Here is a 20,574-nt window from a genome sequence, read left to right on the forward strand (position 1 = left end):
ACTGACCAGGGGTAAAGACCTCCTGGAACCAGAGGGGGACGTTGTGGCTGTGAGAGCACCTGGGGCCCTTGGATGGCCACCTGCTGGTGTGCATGCCCAACCCTGCAGTTAGGGGGTGACACTCAGACCCCTGCCCCAGGGCCTCGTAGAGGCTGACAGACCCCACGTGGACGGCGCCTGCTTTGCCGCACGCACGTGTTATTCTGAGGAGCCCTTTTGCCTCTAACAGAATTCCTACAGTGACCTCTTGTGGTTCCTGTCAAAGAAACCTCCCTGTTGCCACTTCCCCTCATCTGGTGTAAAATCGTCTAAGATCATCTGAGGACAACAATGTGCGAGAGAGCAAACTGACCAGGGGTGCCAGGGTGGACGGGGCCCTCTGCTGGGGCAGAGCAGGGGAGCCTCCAGCACTGGTTTGTGAAGTGGACTCTGTGAGGCGAAGGTGGTCCCCATCAGCACCAGGCATGAGAGCGAGCAGAACCCCGGCCAAGCAGTAGGGCCCGGATCTCACCCACCCAGATCCATCCAAGCGACTTCTCTTATCTTTTTGCCATGAAACTCGTGTTTGAAGGAAGAGCACCCGCCACCCAGCCCAGCCCCAGGCCTGTGGCTCTGGAGGGCAGATTCCAAACTTCCCTTCCCAGAGCTGTGCCAGCTCCCACGGACCACACAGAGCTCTGGGCATACCCCCCTACAGTGAGGTCTCCTGGCCGCCCCACGCCCACTGGACAGAGTGGCTTTCTTTCCCAGCACCACGCCCAGCATCAGCACACAGGAGGTGCTCCATAAGTGTCTACTGAAAAAAACAGTGAGATCTACAGATTTGCCTTTATACATCATGGATATGCCGGGCAGCTAAGGGGGACTGTGCCAGGGTTCCAGCATCTGTACAAGAAAGTGACTGGACCGGTGATATTTCAGTGCCCAGCACAGTCCCCTAACCTACTGGCACACACTCATTACTTGTGACCAGAGCACGTGGATCCTGAACCCTCCTCGGCCCTCAGGCAGCGCAGGGTGAGCTCTGTGAACCCAGACCTGCTCAGACAGGCAGGAGCCCTGTGCGGGCACACGTGCAGACCCGTGAGGGCCCAGAGAGACCGGCCATGTTCTGATCCTCTCAGAAATGAATGGTAAGAATGCTGATTCCTCAGAAAAGGTGAATGTAAAGGAAGCAGCTTCCCCAAAGAAATGAGATGACGTCTGAGTTGGTTCCAAAAGAATTCAGGCAGGTCTGTGAGACCAGGGACAAAGGCTCTAGTCACTTCCGATCCACAGTTGCTGGTGAACATAGGGCTAGCCTCAGTGACACAAGGTCCTCAGACAAATTTGCAGGCTCGTGATGGAGGCTTGAAGTGAGGAGTCCCCACCTCATCTCCCCACCCAGTTCCCAGTGCGTCAGACCCACTGAGTCCTTGCAGACCCGGGGGCTGGGTCAGCCCTGGGGCCAGTCTTGCAGGGCAACTGTGATTTAGGAATAAGAGCACCCAGTTTGTGTGTTAGTCAAGGTTCTCCAAATAAGAAAAGAGAAAGAGAAGCAGGGAAAGTGAACCTGGTGGTTAAAGACCACGTACAACCACTCGGGGATGATCTGGAAATTTCTGGGTAAAGCTAAAGACACAGAAACCATCCAAGGAAGTCCATGCCTGGGAACATTTACCTAAGAAGGTGTCACACACTGGATGTGGTGGCACACGCCTGTAATCCCAGCAACTCGGGGGGCTGAGGGGGGAGGATCACAAGTTCAAGGCCAGCCTCAACAACTGAGTGAGGCTCTAGGTAACTCAGCAAGCCCCTATGTCAGAATTAAAAATAAAAAGGGCTGGGGATGTGGCTCAGTGGTCAAGTCCCCTGGGTTCAATCCCTGGTACCAAAACAAAAGAAGGTGCCACATACTTGCCCAAGGATACACGTATCACAGCATTCTTCTTATCATAGCACATGGTCAAACAAATGAACAAAAACAGAAACAGAGACATCCCAAAGGTTCCCCAGTCAGGGGTGGGTAAATGAGCTTGTAGCTATAAGACATTCATGCCATGGAACACCACAGAGAATTTAAAATGAATAAATTAGATCCACACCTAGCAACGTGAGTAAATCTCAAAAATACAATAGTGATTGAAAGAAGAATATTGCTGAAGGATATGTATAGAATGATACTGTTTATGTAAATTCCAAAAATTTTAGTGCTATTTATTAGGGGGAGTGGGAGCATCTTACCTTTGTTGTGAAAGATAACATCAATAAGAAAGATGCCTCAGACTTAGGTGCCCAGGTGTCCAGTCCCATAAGCATTTCTGTGGAACTACCTCTTTGGTCAAGAAGTTGCTCTTTAATGTTTAAGGGACATTAAACATAGTGTGAGAATTTAGAGCGTAGAGCAAAGGCCACGTGCCCATCAGGATGGCGTTACCTCAGTTGGATGATGGTGGACTGTGGAGGGGAGAAGAGGCGTCCACCAATTCCACCACGTTTTGTTAAGGAATGAAAACGGAAACAACTGTGGCAAAGTATTTCGGTTTTTATAGAGATAGTAAGGGACGAGCTGGGGATGTGGCTCAAGCCGTAGCGCGCTCGCCTGACATGCGTGAGGCCCGGGTTCGATCCTCAGCACCACATACCAACAAAGATGTTGTGTCCACCAAAAGTTTAATTAAATATTAAAATTCTCTCTCTCAAAAAAAAATTTTCAAAAAAAAAAAAAGAGCTAGCAAGGGATGTTATTTATAGCATGTTCTGAACGTTTTTGTATTTGAAATGTTTATAATTCCCAGAACTCAAAAAGGATTAGATTCCAAGGGTTTGGAGATCAAACCAAAATAACTGTTTTAATGGAATCACTGTGACAGAAGAGGCGATAAAATGTGACTCTACATTCAATTCTGATTAATCTTAATTCTCCTCACTACATTTATGTCAGGACAATATTATGTAAAGGTGAAAACAGAAAACATGCCAGTTCTCGCTGTCTCCTCCCGGTCCGCTGTAACACCTAGTAGGCCCTTGGCGGCAGACGGTGGACGGGCATGGTGCGCCGTCCAGGGAGAGCTCGTGAGGGTGACTTTTTATTGTTCCTCCACTATCCCCCTCAAAGGAGGGATAGTGCCTCTACCCCAGGAGGAAACTGAGCAGCCTCACACCTCAGTGGGTCATTCAATTACAAACAAAACAAACAACAACAAAAATCAGCATTTTTCATGATAAGTGCACTCTGAATAACTCAGATTTCACTCACTTCTCTCCTTTGGCCCAGCCAGCTGTCCTGAGGAAACAGGGCAGGGTGGGTGGTGGGGACTTCTCTCCACTCACTTCCTCCCTCAGCCTGCTAAGGCACAGTGTCCCTCAGAGGGCTGAGAAGGACACAGGGAGACAGAAGGGGCGTTGGCAAAGACCTCCTTTGATTGGAGCTGTTGTGACATGGCTTTGGCTCTCTGGTGGAGGCCAGAGCTAACTCTTCCTCCTTTGGGGTCCTTTCATGAGTCTCTGGTGGTCCGTCACCAGCATGTCCCTTGACCAGAGGGCATGCGCCTTGTTCCGTCTTAGAACCTTCATGGTCAGGGTCCTAACAGGAAGCAGATGGCAGAACTCAATGAGGTGCTGTGGAGAGAGTTGAAAACCGGCCTGTTTACAAAGGCGGGAGCCAAGTACAGGGAGACCACAGGAAGGGCCACCCCAGAGGGAGACACTGCAGCAGGCAGGACTGCCCTGGGCCTGAGGGGCCAGGAGCGAGCAGCTACTGGAACAGGCAGAGAGGGTTGTGCAGAAGGGCCCTGGCAATGGGACGGGCGTTGGGGCCTCCTGTCGGGCCACCTCCAGCTCATGGCCCCCGCGCACAGACATCTATGGGGGGAGACACCCGCCATTTCCTTGCCGATGATGCCCTTTGGCTGAGCCCAGCCAGAAAGCAGATAAGGAAGCCTGCTGTCACCCCAGCCAGCCTCCCAGGGCAGGCAGCAGGGCCAGGGAGGACAGAGAGGGTGGATTCGGAGAAGCCGCTGCGTGTCCAGCGCACCACCCCAGCGTCCTGGGGACCGCCTCAGGCTTCTTTCTCCCGAGGCTCCACTTCCCCCACGGGGCCCAATTAAAACGGCTCTTGGACTTACCCCGTGCGCTGGAGCCCACACAGCGGCCCATGAGCCCCGAACACACATCTCTTTCCAAGTCTGAACTCAGAACCATCCTGTGGCAGCTTGCAGTCGGCCATGACAGGGTATTACACCACAGACGTTGGCAGGCGTGACACAGGAACCCCCACACCAGCACAGCACGGCTTCAGGGTGACCCCCGCCCGACTCTTCCACCTGCGCAGGCCACAGGAACACCGTGGGGACACCAGGATCTCCTCCCGGCAGACCGCCAGCCAGATCCTGCTCCCCAGACTTCTCAAAGGGGACTCAGACACTGCGCCCTCCTCACCCCCCAGAACCTGGGGTTTCCGTGAGACCTTCCGAGGGGTCTCTCTCGAGCCCCCCTTGCTGCCTCTGAGGGAAGAGGAAGCACCCCACACACAGCACCCCAAGGAGGGGGAGGAGGGGCCTCAAGGCCGACTGCAAGCTCTTAAAAAAGTGTCTTCTAACATTCACTCTGACCCTTTCCTGTGGTCTTGTGGGGGCTGTTGAGCCACATCTCGCCGTCTCCCTGTACGAATGAGCCAGTTCTACTGGGTGATCTGTCTCAGAGCTCACTTTTTACTCCAATTGATGATAAATTTATGATGAATTGTTGCCAAATGAACAGATTGATTTACAAATTGGCTCACTAGATACGTTTTCCAAACATAGAGGGAGACAGCTTTATTAAGAGTCTTCAGCTCAATTCCTGAAAGTCTTGAAATCTCCCTCATAAGTCTGTGGAGAGAACTGACTGAACCACCAGTCACCATCATCCAGGGTCTTCGCAGGAGAAAGGCCTGAGCTCACTCTCACGGATGCAGAAGAGACTCTCCTCCCCCAGGGGCAGGTGTGACCTAAGAACGCACCACGCTGGCCAGGTCCAGGGGCTATAGCTGTCACTGAGTTTTAGGGATGCCCAGGATCCCACTGCCATCTCTCTAGAAAGCCACTCAGACCGAGACATGTGGTCACCATGGGTCACTCAGTGAGGCTGAGGTGACAAGAGGGAGAATTAAAAGGTACTTTGAGCTCAGAACTCTGAGTATATCTGACAAGGAGTGAGGGGGTCACCATGTGAGGGCCTGGGTGGGAGGAGAGGTGCTAGGACCTGCAAGAGAAGCTGTGCTGTGGGTGGGAGCCCGAGGCCGCCATGCCAGGCTCTGAGTGGCTACCATGGAAGAAAGGATCTGGGGGTCCAGGAGAAAGGACTGTGGAGAGAGGCGAGAAGGAGAGCGCTCCCGTCTAAGCCAAGGTGACCACAAAGCCAACCTCAAGCAGCAAGACGAGGAATGTCTTTCCTGCATGGCCCAAGAGTCTCCCCCATGGTGCTGGGCGACCCTCGAGCATGCTGACCCTCTGAGTGTATGGTTGAGCCTTCCACAGGAACACGGTGGGCAAGGAAGAGCAGATGCCAAAGGAGAAAGGCCACCATTGTAAGGGCATGGCCTTGGAGGGAGAGACAGGGAAGGTCTTCAAGGAGCCGCCTGGGCCTGCGGTGTGCTCTGAGCAGCTTGTTCCTGGTCGTACTAAAGCACAGCCATTTCTCCTCTCGGAGAGCGCCCTCTCACCCAGAGGGGAAAGCAGAGGCCATGAGTGCCACGTCTGTGACAGAGGCAAATTATCAGGCACCGCCACGTGTCCGCAGGGTTATTCGTCGTACCCTGAAGTCTGGGCATGCCCAGGTGTCGCACAAAGCCAACACCAAGACGGATGGTGGCACTGAGCACCCATCAGCGTGTGCTTACCCCAGGCGACAGTCAATTTGAGCCATTAAGCAGGAAATGGTCTGATTGGGGAGCCAGAATCTTGCCTCTGAGCTGCTCAGCGTTGTGGTAATTGAGCTCCTGACACATCAATCTCCCTGAGAAGACAGACACCGACTTCCTCACCAAGGTGAGGCTGAGTGACCTGCAGCTCTGTGAGAGCTTGGCCCCAGGAAGCCCAGAGCGCTGCTGAGCAGATGAACCATGAGCTGGGTACCTCCCTGGCTCTGAGGTCCTGTCCTCTCTACCACCAGAGATCCACAGAGCTCACTGCCTCCTCCCACACTGGGCTCCGGCCAAGCTCTCGCCATGTTGGGTCCCATGGCCTTTGCTCTATGGAAGCCCCCAAGGTCCCTTTTAGCTGTTGGGACATGGTTGGAAATTTCCACGATGCCTTCCTGAGGACTCCTAGTGTGGTCAAGGAGACGGGGCAGGCTGGCCTGGCTCTTCCATCCAACCTGGAAGAGTGGCAGGCTCTGGTGGGCAGAGAGGGGCTCATACCCAGCAGGCAAGCTGCACATGCCCCGTGGGGCTGGGGCACAGCCCACGGATTTGGGCCGGTAAAGGGCAGTTCTCACAGACCAGCACCTGGGAAAGAGATTGAGGCTTTCTCTCAGCCCTGGCCCCAGATCTGCAAGGCGTTCATGGAAAGCAGTATCACCTTCAAACACCACAGATGAGTCCACACAGACTTCAGTGATCTGCCTGTGGCTCCCTCATTACTGGAATCACTGACAGAGGAGAAAACAGCAGCTTTGAAGTTAGAGCTGGTTCTCACCCTAGCTCTCCTTGTCAGCAGCGAGATTCCCAGGCAGGTGACTTCCCTGCCTGGAGTGGGAGCTGGGAGGTTCACATAGGACGACACACGTGAGCCTGACCCACGTGGCAGTGGACGTCATAGCCTGGTTCAGATTCCACGGAGCACCTGCAAGAGCCAGGCACAGGCCGCTCCATCTGACAGAGTGTGTTCCTTCCTGCGAGGCCCTGTGCCCCCTTTCCCTCTTACCACAGTGGCCCCCATGGGTCTGGAAGGTGGGCAGGGGCACCGAAGACCTGCGAGCTCCCACACCACCCCCTAAAACTGCTGCAGGTCCTATAGTCTCAGCAGGTCCTGTGACCTGCCCTGGAGGGGTTCAAAGCCTCCAACGAGTTCTTAACAAGGGGTAGGCATCAGAATCTCCAGGGGGACCCTCCCGAGAAATTCTAACTCGGTGGGTCTGGAGTGGGGCCCAGCTGTCTCTGTGCTTTTACAAGCTCCTTAAGTGATTCTGGTGAGCACCCCCAATTGGGAACCGTTGGACCACAGAAATGAGATTGTGCACATGCAGACACAGGGCAACTGTGCAGGAGGGGGAGGGGGAGAGTGCCTGGGAAAGTGGGGAGGGCAGCTTCAGAGGCCTTCCAGCTGGGATTGTGTCCGTGGGAGGGGGCCTTCTCAGCAAGAGCCCCTCTTGTCCTTGAATTGCCAGTTCCCAAACACCTGAGACCTGAGATGAGGTCAGCCTGGGACTGTGTGTCCCCCACCCTGCTTCCTGCCGGCTTGGAGTGTCAGTTACCCTGACTGCTCAGGGCTTCCCCCTTAGGTGACATTCAGATCTACAGCCGCCAGCATCAAACAAAACCCTTTCTTCTGGCTTTTGTGTCACTTTGGAGCCGATGCCCCCACAGACTAGCAGTGTGACCTTGTGGACCACGCAGGACTGTGGCCTCTGGTGCTGCTGTCCCAGCCAGAATCCTGTCCTTGAAAGGAGGGCTCCCTGTGCCTCCTGCCAGGTGACTGGAGGTTCTGTCCCAGGCGTGTCCCGAGGGGACAGAGACCTACAAAGCCCAAATGCCCTTTAGCAGCTCTGCCCTCTATTCTTGCTCGGTGGCTTCTGTCTGCCTCCCTGAGTTCCCAGCCCTATTCCTCTTCACAGAGGACTGAAACTCAGCCACAAAGAACAGCAGAAGCAGCCAGGGCTGGCTCCCGGGGGTGACCATGCACTTCACTAAGCAAACATCACCTCTGGCCACAGGCCCACTTGGTCGTCCTGGCAACGTGGGTAGCTTGTGTCTCGGGGGTACACTGTGCCCTCATTCTGGTTCCCAGGGTCCCCTGCCCCAGCCTTCTCTCCCAGTCCTTTCAACAGGGCTCCACATCCTGGCGCCACACGGCATTAGCTATTCTCCAGTTTGGAGTGGCTTTGTCTGGAGCAGCAGAAAGCTGCCTGACTTAGCTCTAAAGGAACAGATCCACCCTTTCTTCTCCCCAGGACCCTGCGCCTGTCATCTCTTTCAGAGCCGCAGGCCTCAGCCCAGCCCATCGGGTCCTTGAGGTCTAGTCGCGCCTCCTCGCTGACCTCAGCTCCCGCTCTCTCCATCGCTGGTCTGCACCTCCAAGGCCTGCACCCCAGGCCTCTTGCACTCGCTGCTGTAGGCTGTCCCTAGTTTTTGTGTGCTGGTCCCACTCTTGATGCATGTCCCTGTCTCTGATGTCCTCCTCAGAAGGGCTCTTCGGCCCCCTTACCTAGCATGGCCGCCGGGCCTGACCTGAATGTTCTTATCCAGCTTTGTCTTTCCTCATAGCACCCTTCTCCTGCCGCATCATATCGTAGACTCAGTTTTTTTCTTGGTCTGGGTCCTTCCTCCCCTCCAGAATCCTGGACAGGGACAGGCATGTGGTTGACACTCAATAAACAGTTGTGCAGTAGTGCATGCATGGCCGGGCTGGGTCCAAAGCCCCGCCCTTCCACCAGGTAGCTCCGTGGTCTTGCCCCCTCGTCACTCTAGGCCTTGATCTGCTCGCCTGCACAACAGAAGTGACAAGGTCTGACTGTGGAGTGGTGACAATGAGTGGGAGGTGCCCAGCGACTCCGCAGACAGTAGCTGACCTTATCTTTTCACTGCTTCATCAGAATGTTGCCCTTGCCCGGGCTCTGACCCCCCAACACCCCTCCAGGCCCTTCCAGCCCTGTGAGATACCCAGGAACCTGCAGCGTGTCCACAGAAGCGACAGCTGGCCACTGGTGAGGCCAGAGCGCCCTCCCACAGGGGGGCTCTGCCTTTGTGTTGGGCTGCCCCAGGCTTCGCAGGGAAGACCAGTCCACCTCAGCCTTCCAAGCTGCCTTCCCAAGGCCTCCCAGACGCCCCCCACCAGACAGATGAGATGCCCCCTGTGCAAATCCAGACCCCTCCTTCACTGCCCTCCCACAGCCAGGACCTGCAGCCAGGCTCCAGAGAGCAGGGCTTCACAGAATTGCTCAGGGGTGCCCTGGTGCAGGTCAAAAGGGGTGAGAAGGAGAAGGAGCATTCCCAGTTCTTTATCAGCAGGCTAGACCATAGATGGGCCCATTGCTGGGCTTTCAGGAGAGGAAACATTCCGCCCACTTAGAGTCCCGCTGCTTTTAGTTTGATGTGCAGGTACTCACTTCCGCTTATCAGGTCTGGGATTTTTCAAAGAGGACAGGGCCAGCAAATGTGCATGGCATTGAACACACCCTGCACACGGAATCTGAACAAAGCTCGGGGGACTTGGGGCGCAGGTGTGGTGGGGACAGGCAATCTGCTTCGCCAGGGCCAGTGGGTGGCAGAGTAGTCCTCAGCTGGGAGGTCCCTGGGATCTGCATCTCTTCACTTAGATGACAGGATAAGACACTTGGTGAGCCAGTTGACACTCACTTCACACAAAGAAAAGAAGAAGCCAGATGCTGAGAGATAAAGGACAGGATTGTGATTCATTTAGTGTATTTATCAATGAGTCAGTGACACAAAAGGGACAGCTAGCCACTACTACAGTGGCCAAAGGGAAGAGAATAATGGCGAGACAGAACGAGGCCTCTCAGGGAACTAGACCCCCTGTAAACAGGAAGGGTTGCAGCTGGGACCAAAAGGACAATCACACGGAAATTGGGGCTGCACTTGGACAACTGTTCAAAGAACATAAAGGCTTTTAAGGAGGGGACCCGGGACAGACCTGCTGGACGGGGAGGGTGCCTGCCTGCCGAGGCCCGAACGCTTGGAACCAAGGGGGGAAGTGGGTTCAAATTCCAGCTCAGCACATACCAGCCGGGAGGCCCTGGGTTGTCTCTGGCCCTCTCTGGACTAAGGCCCTGACGGCATGAGATTGGCCACGCCGTCCCAGCAAGTAATTTTGACTAGCAATAAGCTGAGTAGAGGATCTGCCCAGAGCCAAGTTCGACTGGCCAGAACCTGTAAGTAGAAAGCACTCAGTTCGTGGTCGCTGTTGGTGATTCATCCACACAGAAATATAGAGCATGTATTTTTAAAAGTTATGAGGAGTCCTTGTCTCATCTATACCTCTCAGACCTACGTGGAGTGTCATGTCCAGGCCTAGGCTTCTTGTCCTTCTCCTCTTTAGATATATGTGGCAGCAGAGTGTATTTTGACATAGTTTACATTCAAGGAGTTTAACTTATTCTAATTATGAACACAAGAAAGTTCTGATTCATTCCACTGTCTTTCCCATTCCCATCCCCTTCTCTTCCCTTCCTTCCCCTTTGTCTAATCCAATGAACTTCCATTCTTCCCTCCCTCTACCTTATTGAGTGTTATCATCCACATATCAGAGAGAATATTTGGCATTTGGTTTTGGGGGACTGGCCTATTGCACTTAGCATGACAGTCTCCAGTTCTGTCAATTTGCCAGCAAATGCCATAGTTTAATTCTTCTTTATGGCTGAGTAATATTCTGTTGATCACATTTGCTTTATCCATTCATCTGTTGAAGGGCACCTAGGTTGGTTCCACTGCTTATTTATTGTGAATTGAGCTGCTATAAACATTGATGTGGCTGTGTCCCTGTAGAATGCTGATTTTTAAGTCCTTTGGGTATAAACTGAGGAGTGGAACATCTGGGTCAAATGGTGGTTCTATTCCAAGTTTTCTGAGGCATCTCCATACTGCTTTCCAGAATGGTGGCACCAATTTGCAGTCCCACCAGCAATGTAAGAGTGTGCCTTTTCCCCACATCCTTGCCTACTTTATTGTTACTTATATTCCTGATAATTGCCATTCTGACTAGAGTGAGATGAAATCTCAGTGTAGTTTTAATTTGCATTTCTCTAATTGCTAGGGATGTTGGGCATTTTTTCATGTATTTGTTGGCCATTTTTATTTCTTCTGTGAAGTCAGGCCTAGGCTTCATATGTAAGATAAGTAAGAAAGTAACCAGCTGATGATGAATCGGGCAGAGCCAGCCTGAGATAAAGCTCCAGACACAGGTGGTATTTTGTTCTTGTTGAAATTAAGAAGAAGGACATTCTGTGCTGATACAAAGAACCAGAGTAGAGGTGAAAAGAAGTCAGTAGGGAAGGTCTCGGCTTGAAGTGAGAGAAACGGCGCAGTCTGCAGTGGAGGATGCTCTCCTGCAAGGTCCTGAGCTCCCCATCTCTGCAAGTATTTGAGCAGAAATCACATGACCATCTGTGAGAAATGTCATAGAAGGAATTTTTTAATCCAAGGTCCTTGCCAGAAAACAAACCTGGATCCAGTTTCCTGAAGTTGGTCACATGACCTGGGCAGTTTAACCTCTTTGAACCCCAATGTCCTTCTCAATGAAATGGGAATAATACGTGTCTTAAATAAGTCCTATAAGAATTAAGTCTGGTCATGCCCAGAAAACACTGGGACCATTCTGTGTGGACTCATTCTGCCCCCCATGGAATAAAAATCAGGGTGCTGTGGCTTCTAAGGTGTCCTCTCTGGGACTAAGAGGTACAGCACAACCATAAATAAACTTTCAGGAGAATGAACAGCCCCCACACACTGGACAAGGACAGGACCAGGTGTCGACAGGCAACCAGGCAGAACAGGCAGCCAGGCCCGCTATGGCAGCCACGTGGGAGCAGGAGGTCAGCATGGGGGACAGGGAATGCAGCCCCCGCTGGTCACTGCTGAATGCCATAGGTGCATTGCCAAGGCTCCTCCTCAGCCCTGGTTCCACATGAACATCACCTGTGCTGATCCGGCTTGAGAACCAAGCGTTAGAGGGAAGTGAAAGCAGAAGACGTGCTTCTGAAGCTGGAAAATTGGTGCAAAGAATTGGTGCAAAGAAAGATGTGACCATTTAGAGAGGACTCTTGGGGTGTGGAGGGCTCTTTCTCAGAGGATGAGGAAATTCTGTTTTGCATCTTCCCTGAGGACTCAGGAGGAAATAATTGAGCTCAATAGTAAGAGGATTAGTAGAGGTGGAGAGAATTCCCTTCCAGTGACAGGTGTTGGGCAGGGGGTGAGGGGGACCAGCAGGGAAGACAATCCTAGAAGCGATCAGAGATTGCCATCCAGAGGCCACAGAGGAAAGCACGGGTCCCCTTTCATCTGGGGATGCACGTGGGCTCTATCTCGTGCTTTTCCTTCTGCCTTTCTTCCTCTTGGAGTAACCCACCAACATCTTCCTTCTACAGAAGTCTCAGAAAACATGGCCTTTCCCTCGACACCAGGCCAGGAAGACAGACTGCGATCACAACTGGAGGAAGAGAAGAGAAGGTGCCCTTTTTTTTTTTGCCATACACAGCCTGACCCCTGCCTCCTTAGGCCTTAAGGACAACCTGGAGGCACCCAGGGCTGGAACCACAGCCAAATGCAAAACGGGCAGGAAGCCACAACCGTGCTGCATTTGGGCGATGAGGTTAGATGCTGACCAGCCACCCCTGGCCCCAGAAGCCGCTAGTGTTGTCTACTGCTGCCACCTAGAGGCAGCAAGAGATATGACCATGGTGGTCTCCTCTGCAGCTTCCCTCCCAAGTCACACCTTCACACTTTCACACAGCCTCTTAGGGGCCCAGAATTATTTTATTTATACTGTACGGATCTCCATGCATAAACATACGTGTGGCCATCACAGAATCTCCCTCATCACCCCAACCAAGCAGCTTAGTTCATTCATTTCTATATGCATTCAACATGTCGGCTAGCTCCTCCTTGTCCTGGAGAGGGTCTGGAGAGACTGAGCAAGCCCCCTTCCCTGCCTCAAGTGGATGATGGAGTCATTGCATCACCGTCCCCACCCAGCACCCCGCACTGGGCTGATGTGACATCACCCTGATAAACTCTGTCACCTGTGGCCGCGCTCACGCACCCCAGGAGAACAAAGCCCCTGGTGCTGGTCTCCAGGCCACTCCTGACAGCTGGGCACTCTGTCTTCTTCCAGAATGTCCTTCCACACTCACGGCCATTGCTCTCCAGCCCCTTGGTCTAGGCCCCGGTTGTCCACCTTCTGCCTTGCTGTTTATTTTCCTGTTTCTTTCTAAATCCCATTATTCTCATGTCATCCCATTATTCCACCAGTCTTATCCCCTCGGTCTACATTTCCAATCTCAGCGTCACCTCCGAAGGCACATTGTCTCATTAGCTCGGCTATTGGACTGTTTCCAGTGAACTATTTCTGATTTGGTGTAGCATTCCCAATATCCCCCAACAGACATTTAACTCTGGTTCCTTACCACAAAGATGAACCAGCAGAATGGCAGACTGTGGTTCTAGGCCAGACTGTCTGGGTTCAAGTCCTGGCTTCCTGTTTGTTCTGTGTTTAGAACACATTGCCTGAGCACATTATCTGACCTCTCCATGCCTCTGGTTCTGAATCTGTGCCAGGGATTTAAATGAGCTTGTATATGTTTGCTGCCTACAGCGATGCCTGCCCTGTTAGTTAAGTGCTCAATAAAAGAAGTAGATCACAGGTTGGGGATAGCTCCCTGGTAGAGTGCTTGCCTGACATCCTGGGGGCCCTGGGTTCAATTCCCAGCACTGGGGGGAAAAAAATTGGTTGTCACTCTTGAAAAGGATTTCTTCATCTCAATTATGGATTCCCAACCCTGCTGGGCAGAAATGCCTCCGTCTGCTTCTATATGATGGACTAGACCCTGGTGCCCTACCCTGGCCTTGGTAGGCTTCAGTCTGGTCCCAGGTCCCAGGCCCCAGGCACCGGGCAGCACTGCCAGGCTTTTGAGATTCAGTGACCTTCAAAAGAATGTGACACCACCTCTTCCTGATCCCACTGCAGGTACAAAATTATGTTCACCCGCCTGAAGGCCCTGAAGGTGGAGATCGAGCACTTGCAGCTGCTCATGGACAAAGCCAAGGTGAAGCTGCAGAAAGAGTTTGAAGCCTGGTGGGCAGAAGAGGCCACTCACCTGCAGGTAAGGTCTAGGGCACATCAGGGCAGCTGGGGAGGGGACTGTCAGGAGACAGGAAAAGGAGGGGCTTTTACCCCCCAGGCTCACGAACTAAGCCCTGTCTCACAGGTTCACTTGACTCCCAGGAACACAGAAGGTCAAGGGTTCATGGTTTCCTTGCTCCTGTGCCTCACATGACCCATGGGATAGCAAGGATGGGAGATGCAGCTTCCCAAAACCAGGGGGTCTGCCACCATTGCTTTGTGTAAGAGACTCCAGGGATATCACATTTACATTTATTGTTCTTCAGATTACAGTCATATATATGCATGTTAATTATAGAAATGTTAGAAAATACAGAAAATGCAAAGAAAAGTAAAGATTACTTTAATGCCTCCCCTTAAGGATAACCAATTAATGTTAATATAACTAATTAATATAACCAATTAACATGTTAGTTTTATATTATTTTATCTTTTGTCTTTTTTCTCTGCATATATACATATATCAATGTATTTTTTAAAATATATAATCATATTGGTCCTCAAATATCACAAATATCTTTTTTCTTGACTTAACTGTTTAAATACCTTTTTTCTGTTATTCTACAATATAATTCCTGGATCTTACTGTTCCATCTTATGAATACTTTTTAATATATTTTGATTTATTTAACCCATCTGTTCTTGACTGTTAAGGTTGTTCCTAGTCTTTCCCTCAAAATATATCTGCAGATTAATTTTTGCATATTTCCTATTTCCGTTCCTTGAGGGCTCTGTCATATCAAAAAGGCTGAAATAACTCACTAGAAGTGTCAGTGTAAATCCTGGTTTCAGCTGTCCTCTGGTAACTCCTCAGCTGTGGTACCACGGAAGTGACAAAGTGCACATTGTCACACCACTCGTGTGGCTGGGGAACCCTTCACAATTGCCTCCCAGGCTGTTCCCTTCATTTTAAGAACAAGGAGCTGAAGAGCCAGGGAAGATATTTGCCCAAGGACACAGAGCCTAGCAATAACCAGCCTGCTACCTAGTGGCCATGTGACAGGACAATACAGAAGAATATGTGCACAGAATTAAATTCACAGGAGAACAAAGAAAATTAGATTGAAATATAGGTATCAGAATAGTCTAAGAGCAAAGTATAACAATATGTACAGCACGTTTAAATGTATTGATAAGATCTAGGTGTCTTATTATCGATAAAATGTTATCAATATTTGCCATAACTTCAAAGTCATCATGAACACTATATTTCTGAGCCAACTATGATGATAGGAGAATATGTGTGATTTCTTGGTGGCAATGTCACAGGCCCTGCTAACACTACTGTGGCTTATTAATCTATATTTGTTAATTTCCAGTAGAAGTTAGAGAAAAAAAAGGCATAACTGATGCCCGACCATCCACAGCGCCCTGGGTTCTGTCTGTGACTCCAGGTCCGAGCCTTCCTAGCGAGTTCAGCCTGAGTGCGTTCTTCGGCCCCAGCTGAGACCCAAGAGAGCTGAGCCCCTGAACAGTGGGTGAGGTCATCCAGTGTGACTCAGGAAGTGTCCACGCAGGGCTGGATTCAGATAGGTTACTGCTTACATGGACAATGAGAGCAGAGTAGCCAAGAACTTCAGCTCCACTTGTCCCCTGTCCCCATAGTCTACAACATGAGACAATGCCAGGTGATGGCAGCGGGGCGGTGGGACACCCTGTTGCAGGAGAGCCCATTCTCTGCTGCAGCTGAGCAGTCTTACAGCCTATACTGTCACTAGCCTGAGTGGGCGGAGGCACAAGGCCCAGACCTTATCAGAACAAGGGAGGTGACAAGACTCTGTTCTGTGGCAACTCCCAGGAAGACGGAAGGTCAGCAGGAACCTCCTTGCGGTGGCCTTGCAGCGCCTTCTCAAAAGCTTTCCATGCCCCGGGGTTCTGGGTGGATCCTGGGGCGTTGGGCCTTGGCTCAGCTGGGCTGTGAGCCTTGCTCACCAGGCCAGTGGAGACCCATGAACTCCAAAGCTGTTCCCTACATGAAGTGCTCAAAGAGGATCTTGAAGACAAGGAGAAGCAAACCCAGGAAGGATTTCTAGAGAATTGTCAGATCACATTTTACACATTATCCTTCTAACTACAAAAATAATGGATGTTAAATTTGGAAAACTTGGAAAGCAAAGGAAACTTTACAGAAAAAATTTAAAATGGCCCATAAGGAGAGGCCCTAGGTAAAGAAACTGACCAAATTGTATCATTATATAATTTATATAGAATATAAATAATGTTATATAGTTATATCAATGTAATTATATATGACAACAACATAATATATGATGTTATATTGTGTGCCTGTACAAATATTTAACAAAGAATCCCATTATTATGTATAATTATAACACACTTAAAAAAAGGAAAGAAAAAAGAAATTACCCATAAAACTACCATCTGAAGATAATATTTTGATGCCCCACATTATGGTCATAACTATGTCTAAATTTATTTTTTGCCCACCTTGTATAACTTTAATAGCTGGATTTCCTCCTTAAGAATGACATCAAGGGGCTGGGGATGTGGCTCAAGCAGTAATGCCCTAGCCTGGTAGGCGTGGGGCGCTGGGTTCCATCTTCAGAACCACATAAAATAAAATAAAGATGTTGTGTCCACCGAAAACTGAAAAATAAATATTTAAAAATTCTCTCTCTCTTAAAAAAAAAAAAAAAGAATGGCATCAAGAACATCTTCCTGTGCCATTAGATTCAGGCTAATGCTGTGAAACCCCTTCTTGGACCAACAGGTAAATTCTCCAGCAGTGAATTCACTGGATCACGCGAAGCCCTCTCCCCAGAGCTCTGAATCCCAGCAGGACCAGTCCCAGCTTCTCTCCAGCCAGAGGTGAGTACCCAGGGGAGGCTTCCTACCTTTCCCCTTGACCTGCTCCTGCTGCTCTGAATGTCTAAATGTCTCCTTTAGGCTCCATGGTCTTGGGGGATGAATGCTTTTACTGTTTCATGACATACTCAGGCCAGGGTCTCGCAAGCTGGCTGGAGTGTGCGCCCCTCAGCCCCTACCTTGGCTGCCAGTGGACCTACCGCCATGTTGCAAGAGGCGAGGGGTTCAACAATGCCAGCCCTGCTCCCACCCCGAGTGAGAAGAAGGGTGGGAAAGACAGGGAGGGGATCTGGGAGAGGGTTGGAGGGACAGACTGGGGTGCTGGTGGGAATACAGGGGATACAGGGCCTGCCAGGATACAGGGAGTGGGGGTGAAGACTTTGTCCTAAAGAGGATTCTCAGTTCTATATGAGGACTGCTCAGAGCCTGTTCCCCTCAATGATGGGAGGCCCCAGCAGGGACTCCTTCCACACACCGTGTTCTTGTCTCTTTCCAACCATATGACCCCTGCCTCCTGCCACCCTGCATCCCTCAGACCCAGTCTGTCAGGCAGAGGCCCGGTCAGCATCACCACCACTAAGGAGCAGTGGAGCATCGGGGTTTGAAGGAGCACTGAGCGCTCACATGGGAAATGCGAAATAGAATTTGTCTAAAATGGTAGTAGACAGTGTCTTCTCTTCAGTGTGATGAGACAGGCACTTTCCCTCTTTGCTATTCCTCTCAAAAATTCATTGTCCCAGTTGAAGCATGAGGAAAACATCAGACAATTTCCAATTGAGGAACATTCCACAAAACACCACCCAGGGCTTCACAAATTGGCTCGTCAAGAACAAGGAGTCTGAGAATCTGTCAGAGCCAGGAGCAGCCTGTGGAGATGTGAGGACTAAGTGGTGTGGATCTCCCAGGTGGATTCCCAGAATAGAACAGGATAGTAGGCCTCAGAATCAAAATAAAAAGGGCTGGGAATGTGGACTGGTGGTTAAGCACCCCTGGATTCAATCCCCTGTGCCAAAAATAAACAAATAAATAAAGACAGTAGGTAAAAACTAGGAAACGTTCATCATAAAGAAATGAGAAATGTGTGAGGAGATAAATAACCTGATTCAAACATTACTCAAAGCACACATGGTATCAGACATTACCTGGTACCCCGTTAATATGTACGACTTTTAATGTTTTATGTATCCGTTGAAATTTCTTTAAATATGTATATCAAAAAGATATGGCCAAATATTTTTAAACTAAGAAAATTCAGAAAAAGTATGTACTTTAGTTAATAATAATGTATCAACATACCACAGTGGTATAAAAATGTATACAGGTGAAACCAGGTACTGGGCCTGTGAAATGGTCTGCACTCTCCTTGCATCTCTCCTGGAAATCTAAAATTAGTCTTAAAAGCAAAAAAAAAAAAAAGCATTTCTAGAAAACAGTCTGCCAGCAAGGCCCCCACTCCAGGCCAACCTTCCCAGACTCCCCACGTGCCCATCCTGGCCCTCGGTGCCGGGCTTCTACTTGTGTCCTAGTTTCAGGACACATCTCCCGTGTTCACCCGAAGCCCAGAGTCTGCAGTGGCACAGTGCATTTTGTTTGGGTAATCGGGTGTTTTAAATGGCAGTGTAAATCCACGAAAAAAAAAAAAAAAAGCCACTTGAACTTTATTTTTTTTAATATTTACTTTTCAGTTGGAGTTGGACACAATACCTTTATTTTATTTATTTATTTTTATGTGGTGCTGAGGATCAAACCCAGGGCCTCACACGAGCTAGGTGAGCGCTCTACCGCTGACCCACAACCCCAGCCCTTGCTTGGACTTTATTAAACTTTAAAATGCTGCTCTGCCAAAGGCACTGTTTAGAGGATCAAAAGACAAGCCACGGATGAGAAGAAAATATTTGCAAAACACGTATCTGATAAAGGATTTCTATCTATCCAAAATATATAAAGGACTCTTGAAATTTAACAATAAGAAAACAAACAACCTGAAAAAACATGAGAAGAAGATCTTAACAGCCTCTTTGCCAAAAAATGATCTACAGATGGCAAATAGGTGTATGACGAGGTGTCAAGAGGCAGTTCACACGAAAGCAGTGAGGTGCCACTAATACAGAGGAGAAAGACCAAAATCCAAAACACTGGCCACAGTGAAGCTCATGAGGACATGGAGCAACAGCACCTCCCGTTCACTGCCCATGGGAATGCAAAATGACACTGTCACTCTGGAAGACAGTTTTGCAGAGTCTTGCAAAGCTAAATATAGGGTTACCATACAACCCAGCAATGGCACTCCCAGGTATTCACCCAGATGAGTTAAAAACTTACATCCAGGGGCTGGGGATGTGGCTCAAGCGGTAGCGCGTTCACCTGGCATGCGTGCGGCCCGGGGTTCGATCCTCAGCACCACATACAAAAAAAAAAAAAAAAAGATGTTGTGTCCACCAAAAACTAAAAAAATAAAAAATTAAAAATAAATAAATAAATAAAATCTTTAAAAAAAAACCTTACATCCAGATAAAAATCATGATTATTCAGCCATAAAAAAATTGAAAATATGTCATTTGCAGGAAAACGGATAGAACTTGAGACCATTATGTTCAGCGAAATAAATCAATCCCAGAAGGTCGAAGGTCATGTGTTTTCTCTCATATGTGGACACTAGAGAGGACAAAGGAAAAGAAAAGTGGGGGAATTTCATGAAAATCAGAAGGGAGATAAGTAGACCAGGGGAAAGGCCCCAGGGAGGAGGATGCAGAGGAGGGGAAGGAGGAGATCGGGAATGATATTGGCTAAATTATATTGAAATATTTTGCACATGTACAAATATTAACAACAAATCCCAGCATTATGTACAACTATAATACGCTAATAAGAAATGTGGGGAAAACCTGGGCATGCTTATTGATAGGTGCTTTATTCATAATTGTCAAAAAAAGTGAATGCCACCAAGTCTTCCAAAAGAAGAATGATGAACTGAGCTGCATCCAGAGTATTATTCAGCAATAAAAAGAGTTACCAAGCCGTGAAAAGACACGGAGAAAGCTTTCCTGCAAACTGCTTAGTGGAAGAAGGCCTCCTGGAAAGGCTCCCACTAGAGAAGCCTGACCAGATGACACCTGGGAAAGGGACACTACCGATTTGCTGAGACATCAGTGGCTGCCCCAGCCCTGGGGGGAGAGAAGAATGGACAGACAGAGGCCGGATGTTTAGGGAAGACAGGATATTGGTGGATCGATGGTACTTTTCAAAATCCATAGACCTATACAGCACGAAAAGCAAACCCCTGTGTCACCTGTGGACTCTGGTCAATGCTAATTCGTCAGCCCTGGTTCGCCACCTGTGACAAAGGACCGCACCAATGCCAGAGGTTAGAGTGGTGGAAAACTCGTGGAGGCGGGCGGATAAAAAGCAGTGTTTGGGAATGCTGTAGTGTCGCTCAATTTTCTATAAACTTAAAACTTCTCTTAAAAATAGTCTATTGCCAGGTGCCCTGACACACACCTTTAACCCCAGTGGCCCCAGAGGCTGAGGCAGGAGGATCTCTAGTTCAAAGCCAGCCTCAGCAACTTAGCAAAGCCCCAAACAACTCAGCAACACCCTGTCTCTAAATAAAATACAAAAAGGAGCTGGGGGTGTGGCTCAGTGATTAAGCTTCCCTGGGTTCAATCCTGGTATAAAAAAAAAAAAATAGTCTATTAGTTTAAAAAATGGAAAAGGC

The 20,574-nt window shown here is 49.8% G+C and overlaps 1 protein-coding gene across 10 annotated transcripts in view; it reads left to right on the top strand.

The window, feature by feature from the left end:
• The window catches only part of Kif6 (kinesin family member 6), a 390,004-nt gene that overhangs the window by 353,188 nt on the left and 16,242 nt on the right, over nucleotides 1–20,574 (top strand). For all 10 annotated transcript variants that reach the window (XR_013425183.1, XR_013425184.1, XR_013425185.1 and 7 more), the window contains 3 exons: nucleotides 12,280–12,361; nucleotides 13,878–14,013; nucleotides 16,765–16,862. Coding sequence is in view for 6 of the 10 variants with exons in the window: in XM_040282597.2 (XP_040138531.2) it covers nucleotides 12,280–12,361; nucleotides 13,878–14,013; nucleotides 16,765–16,862 (316 nt within the window). In the remaining 4 variants the exon portion in view is untranslated. The remainder of the gene's footprint in view (nucleotides 1–12,279; nucleotides 12,362–13,877; nucleotides 14,014–16,764; nucleotides 16,863–20,574) is intronic.

This window comes from Ictidomys tridecemlineatus, chromosome 8, assembly GCF_052094955.1.
Source record: "Ictidomys tridecemlineatus isolate mIctTri1 chromosome 8, mIctTri1.hap1, whole genome shotgun sequence".
Taxonomy (NCBI): domain Eukaryota; kingdom Metazoa; phylum Chordata; class Mammalia; order Rodentia; family Sciuridae; genus Ictidomys; species Ictidomys tridecemlineatus.